General features: G+C 36.7%; 1 protein-coding gene across 2 annotated transcripts in view; it reads right to left on the bottom strand.

Annotated features, from left to right (window-relative positions):
• Positions 1-1,555: 1,555 nt before the first annotated feature.
• The window catches only part of LOC122089109 (inactive poly [ADP-ribose] polymerase RCD1), a 21,101-nt gene continuing 15,679 nt past the window's right edge, over positions 1,556-6,977 (bottom strand). For both annotated transcript variants that reach the window (XM_042658577.1, XM_042658576.1), the window contains one exon: positions 1,556-1,806. In XM_042658577.1, the coding sequence (XP_042514511.1) occupies positions 1,750-1,806 (57 nt within the window). In that variant the 3' untranslated portion in view covers positions 1,556-1,749. The remainder of the gene's footprint in view (positions 1,807-6,977) is intronic.

The raw sequence follows: 6,977 nt of genomic DNA on the forward strand, positions 1-6,977 counted from the left end.
TCACCATGGAAAAATCTTCAATTAAAAAAAAAAAAAGGAAGAAGATAACTTACTACATCCAAGAAAATAAGTCTTAACAACTAAAAAAGATTGCCAAATAGCTAGACACCAAGTTATTCCCGGCAAACCATCCACAACTTGATCTTATAACACCTTACTTTCCAAATCATCACTTCACCATCATGATTTATGCAGTCATTTCATATGTTTGCCACAACGCTTCTGGATGGACTACCGATTTTTCACATGAGAAAAAAAAAAAAATCCTTTGCTGTGGATTACTTATTGATAGAAACACTTCTGAAGCATGCTCATGAAGGATCCTACTTGGAGTCCAACAGGCTCGACTGATTATAAGTAACTACAAAGATTTAAAACCACTTCATGACCTTGAAACATAATTTCCCTCTTCCTAGATGTCTATAACATTCTCTCAAACTCTTTATCTTTTTAGCTCAGGTCCACTAATGACGTGGTTGTCCTTCTGAGCGTCTTCGTTTTTTTAGCATATATAGCTCACAAAGCTATGAAAAACAAGAAACCCTTGTCAAGTCCTTGATGCCTTTTCTAGCTAATTTTTCTATTTAGATAGAAAAAAAATATATTATTCCCAACACTTCCCTAAAAACTCCATTTAAAATAAAAACACTACCCTAAAACAGAAATACACAGATTTATATTGCCAAGCCATTAGTTTGAACTTCCACATCACAAAGGCCATCTAACCCACACCTTAAACCATCTCAAAAAATAAAATACATACAGAAAAGGTCGAATGTCTCCTTAATTAAAGAACCAGATTATGTCAACAGTTGGCAGGGTCAAGTCTAACTTCTGCTTCTATAGGGAAAGCAAAAGTTGGTTTTCCCCAGAGAGAGAAGCCACATATACCATTGGTATGATACCAATACCAAGGCATCCAAGAAGCAATTCCTCATCAGTTGATTAATTACAATTGTCTTTGTTGATTGAAACCTCCAGGCTATAAACTTCTACCAGGAGATGAAGAGAAGCAACATAAAAGTCATCATATTGAGCTATAAGCACACCTTCACTGAAATAGCCAACAAAACTCTCTGCAGTGGCAATCAGCAATCTATTGCACAATGGTAGGCAAACTATGTAACCCTGACACAGCGAAGGAGTATACAACCAGGGTACAGTCAAGAATTTCCCGCATTATCATTCGCCTACATGAAATTTCGGACGTGTGCAGCTCAGTATTTGAAGTGTCCAGTTAACATAATCTATTACTGGACCAGCAAAGGATACAAGATGGGTGAAAACCTCTGGACACTTCATGCCAAATAATCGTAACCCCACAGACAATCTCTAATCTCGGCAAATATTCAAGTAGCCAATACTTGGAACGGGGACAACGAAAACACCATTAATTACATGCAGACTTTAAAAACATTGTCCAATTATTGGGAATTCCATCACTCCATAGGGTGGCCAACTGCTACTCTAGGTGGCATACTTCAGTGCACCCTTCGTATGGTTCACATGCACACAATTAACAACAATTATGACACAGGAAAAACATGCCCACACAGATAAGAATAGTTACCATTTCTATTATAGTAAAAGCATCAATTCATGTAGCAGCAGATTCTCAAGTTAAAAACTAAAAACAAATTCGATTGACCAAATCCAAAATCCCGCACCAATTGCGTGATTGTTATTCACATCGACATGTCGACACATTTCCAATATATTGCACCACCAGTAGCAGCAAATTAAAGACCATTAAGCTTCTTGAACCTGGTTTTTTGATTCTGAATCAGCCTCCTCCTTTGAAGCCAACTACAAACACAACCAAAGAGGGGAGTTACTGGCCCAGAAGGTCAAGAACTCAAAGTAAAGCAAAGAAAAAAAGGTTGTATTAATTGCAGTGCCATAAAGAAGGGAGCATGATCATGTCAAAAAAAATTAAATAATAATAATAATAATAATCAATCAAATCAACTCAAAGCACCAGAATATGTAGAAGATGCAACAAAAGAAGTAAAGGGGGCATGGATATGAAAAGATGCCCGTGTACAATTCCTACAGCAGATTTACAGGATCCCTCTTCAAGCAGCCCAAGAAATCCAACTTGCATTCAAATCTCAAAATTTGTGGCTGTCAATCTCGACTCTTGATCATGATTTGGACAGCTAAGTAAAAATCCTTAAAAAAAAGTTGGCATAACAGAATTTATGTAGCCGACCCCTTCAACTGGGGGGAAAACCTTAGTTGAGTTGAGGAAAAAGATCCAAAACATGGGTCAAATGACCGCTTCGGCTTTCAGAATATGTTAAGCTGTCCACTCTAGATGGTTCTCTATCCATGCAATGGTTATAATTGCCACATCAACCATCCATTGATTTTATATCTTAAAATACATGCAAGAAAATCTACTAGATGGTGGGCAACATGGTTGAAATAAACCATAATTCATCATGTGAGTCATCCATGTGGCTGAAAAATGATGGACCATGTAAAGAACCCTCCCTAAACAGGGCTGCGTTTAGAAATTTGAAAAGAGGGGGTATAAAGGTGGACTCACGTATTTCAAGGAACTTTACATGGTATAAAAGGTGGAATTATGCATTTGGAGGAACTTCCTAGACAGATACAACCTATAAGATGAGGGTGTGACCTAGCTTCATGCTATAATGTGACACAACGGGTACTAATAGAGGGGAAAAATTTTAGGGTGGTGGGTAGGACAACCAAGGATGTTTATGCAACAATAAAGAGTGGAACATGCGAAACTAAACTGTACTCTTCATATAGAACATTAGATTGACTATTTCATAGACTGAGATGTTTAGTTTAGCCCATAGATCAACCCATTGAAGGAATGGAATAGCCGATATTTTGGGAAACAACCAGCTCAATTCAGAGATATCAGGCATGAAACAGCAGAAAGTTCTGAAAGTAAAACCCATAATGATTATTCACCCATGTTGAAGTGGAAATAATTATACACTAGTACATTTTTATGGTATGAAACTACAAAAACAAGAGTAGATGAACTTCTGGAGAAGAAAATTTTTTTACATGATGTCAGATTTCAAACAACATAAGTTTTGGCAGATAAACCTACAATACCACGTATTTCATTACAGAATATATGAATCCAATGTGTCATTTCCACGCTATGGAATAGTATAAATTGGAATTAATCTCATGTACGCGCAGTCGTTTACCAGTCTATTGGGTTGGTTTTTTATTGGTTTGATCACCTGGATATTTTTTGGAGGGGGGGCATAATGATTTTATTGATTTATAAAAATAAAGTTAAAAAGGCTAGAGTACAACAACAACAACAACAATAACAAAGGGGTAAATTATCAAACCACTGCAAGGAAAGACTGTACAAACCAAAGAAAAAAGAAAAGAAAAGGGAAAAATTGGCCCGATTCCTTGACATCCCTAACGTTTAAAACTATTACTCAAAGCCCACGAAACCTGACGATGTTTCTGCTGTTAGTGGTTGAATGGTGTAAATAATAAGAAAGAGGAAGAGAGAGAGAGAGAGATGGCTGTAACCTTGGGAGTCAACCTTATTGTTGAGACTGTCCACTTCATTCAATATATAATCATGACAAAACCCTAAAAAGGGCATCAAAAACATAAAGTTATTGTTCACGAATTATTGTTCACGTAAACAATGTTGTGAACCCTTTAATCAATAATTCCAAACACTACCCCTCAAGCTAGAGTATACATGACAAAAGAAAGCTCCAGCTTGGACCAAAAAGAACTCCAACGAGCACAAAGAGAACTCTAATAAACCATCACAAAATCAATAGCCATATCATCAAACATCAGTAGATAAAGAAACATCATGCCGAATAAACCAAGAAAAAGCATCAACAACGAACAGCAACAATGCCATAAGCCCTTCCCAAAGAAAGCACTCAGACAGCTACAAACACCACCACCACCAAAATCCCTTCCCAAAGAATGCAATCCCACATAATCTCAAAATAAAAGTATAGCATCAAACCACTACATAAAAAGCCCTTCGCATAGAAGGCACTCCAACAAAAGTGTAGCATCTAACAGCTACATAAAAGTCCCTTCTCATAGAAGGCACTACAACAAAATTGTAGCACCCAATAGCTACATCAAAAGCACTCACGAGCCTCACACAGAGATCTCCCTATACAAAAGTCTCATAAAATTCCACAGATAAATAGGTAGCATTAAGTTGCTAGGACCCAAGTAGCATCAAGTTGCTAGGGACCAAGTAGCATCAAGTTGCTGAACATACCAAACAACATCAGGTCACTGAAAATAATAATTGTTGTTGAGGACACACACAAGCATATACTTAACAATAAATCAATCTTCAAGACTTCAATGAAAATAGTTTTGAGCAAATAATAACTCCAACCACTGATGAATTGAGTAGAACAAATAAAACTGATAACAATCTCCAATCTCACCCTCACGTGAACAAATAATCAGCATCCCAACAGAAACCCTTCATCAAAGATCAACCAACTTCTCAAAACCCTACAAAATCGATTTCGTCAAAACCATAACAAAGAATCAAGTTCTCCATTAAAGCCTGAGCTTCCTTCAATCTTCACTCCATAAATCAGCAATCACCATAGATGAGACCTAGTTCTTAAGGTTGGTCATGAACTAGTCTGTAAAAGCAACCAAATAGCAGCATAGTTGTGCCACTTCAAAAAGAAACCTAGAAAAACCTTAAACCAGAACTTGTGATGATAGGAATGGAAAATATGGAAGTGTATCAACACCAAGGACCTGTCTCTAATAGGATAGAATACAACCTCATTAACACTCTTCGCTTCAGCCATGTATGCAAAGAAATCAGAAAAAAACACAAACAATAGCCCAAAATTTTGAGGAAATTGATCCAAAACCCAGACAAAAAATCGAATGATCCAAAACCCTGACAAAAATCGATTCCTCCACTAGCTTGATCCTCCTTCAATCTTCAAAGGAAATTGATCCAAAACCCTGATAAGAAAAATCTAATGATTGATCCAACACACTAATCAATCTAAACAGAAACTTCCTTCCAACAAAAATCGATCCCAAAAAAATAATGTATCCAAGAAAATCAATTCCAAAAATCGATTGATCACCTCCAAATTTTTGAATCCACCACCTATGACAATCAAGCCAAAGGAAAAAGCATTTGTTTGCATCCAGCAGTCATGAAACATTCAAGTATGATTTTCATCAAATCTTCAAGGAAACTTTAGTTCTTCCTCTCTATCTATGAACTAGGGTTTCACCATAAACCATAGAACCTTGAAACAACTCTCAAATCGGTAATCACGGAGAGAATCAGTTACTGGCAACCTGCTCTAACACTATGTAAATAATAAGAAATAGAAAGAGAACATGAGAAACAGAGATGGCTGTAACCTCGGTAGTCACAACCTTATTGTGGAAATTATCTACTTCATTCAATATATATATATATATATATATAACAAAACCCTGACAAGGGCACAAAGGATCTAAATAACATAAAAATGGAAAAACATAAAGTTACTATTCATGAGTTACTGTTCAACATTACCAGTGAACACTGTTTGCGTGAACAGTGTTGTGAGCCCTTTAATCAATAATTCTTAACAAATGAAAAAGACCATTTTACCCTTATGAGTTATTCAACTGAAACGCTTAAAGTTAAAATGACCAACTTACCCTTTAAAAGTATTAACCTAAAAAACCCCAAATCTATCATTAGCAAAGGTGAAGGTGAAGAAGATTAAAATTTCCGGCAAGGCTCACCACTGGAACTCCCGAGGTAAATGAAGATTGTAGTTGCTAGCAGGAGGTAGCGGATGGTTGATTTCTCTTGCGGGGGAGGGTTGTAGGTTAGGGTGGCAGTTGAGAAGGAGAATTTTATGGAACCAACGAAGAAAAATATAGCAATTACAGAACTCTTTCCACCAGGAATGACCATCAGACATTGATTGTGCACAAATTACAAAACTACCACATCCATTTGAATTTCAAAGTCTTTAGGCCCAAAAACATAAACTTTATAAGTTCATTAATTTATTATATCAATTCAATAAATTTCAATAGTCACAGTAACAGTTCAAAGAATCAGTAACCCAAAAGTAAGATCAAACCTACAAGCTGACTACCCAAACGCTTAAACAGAACCCCCTTTCTTTTGCAAATTCAATAGTGATAAAAACAACCACCAAACAGCAGCTAACTTCAGATCATAATTCAAAATTCCAGTCCGGATCTCACTTAATTCACACAACTTAAAAACACGAAACCCCAACCAAATAGAACAAGAAACTCAGATACGTCATCCCAAATGTCCTTCATATTAAACCGGCAGTTGCAAATCCCTGGAGATGGTCTTTGTTCTAGTAGTTTCATTGTTCTGTTTCCCTTGGAACAATTTCAGACAACGTTTGAGCAAGAGAAAGGCAATTCATTGCAGGTGGGGAGAGAGAGGAATTGGGGTTTAGCAGAAAGGAGATTTTTGTAAGAAACAGGGGAAGTTAAGTAACCTTCCAGTTTCAATTTTTTGGAGAGGTTTAATAATCGAGTTGATTCTTTGATTCCTGAATCAAAGCTATAGAAGTAAAAGGGTGGTTTGGGTAATTAGGAGTTTCCCAACCCATGACGTCATCACTAAATGGTGACCAACGGACAGGGAATAGTTGTAAAAAATATTAAAATACAGGGGTGGTTAAAGTATTAGTTTCAAACTTCCAGGCCACAGTACAGGGGATTTCCAAAAAATTTACCCAAAAGAAAAAATAATGACATAATTGATCTGATTGTATATAAGTTGTGCCACAGTTAATTCCCTCAAATTCTGCATTCATCAAATTGCATTGACCAAATCACCCACAGTAATAGCTTGATGAATACAACATCTGAACAGCATCTCAAGGCCAGTTTTAAGAGCCAATAATTTCACTCTAGTGGAATCTCCTCCCCTACCCCTCTTGTTTCCCCCCCCCCCC

The sequence above is a fragment of the Macadamia integrifolia genome, chromosome 9 (genome assembly GCF_013358625.1).
Source record: "Macadamia integrifolia cultivar HAES 741 chromosome 9, SCU_Mint_v3, whole genome shotgun sequence".
Classification (NCBI taxonomy): Eukaryota; Viridiplantae; Streptophyta; class Magnoliopsida; order Proteales; family Proteaceae; genus Macadamia; species Macadamia integrifolia.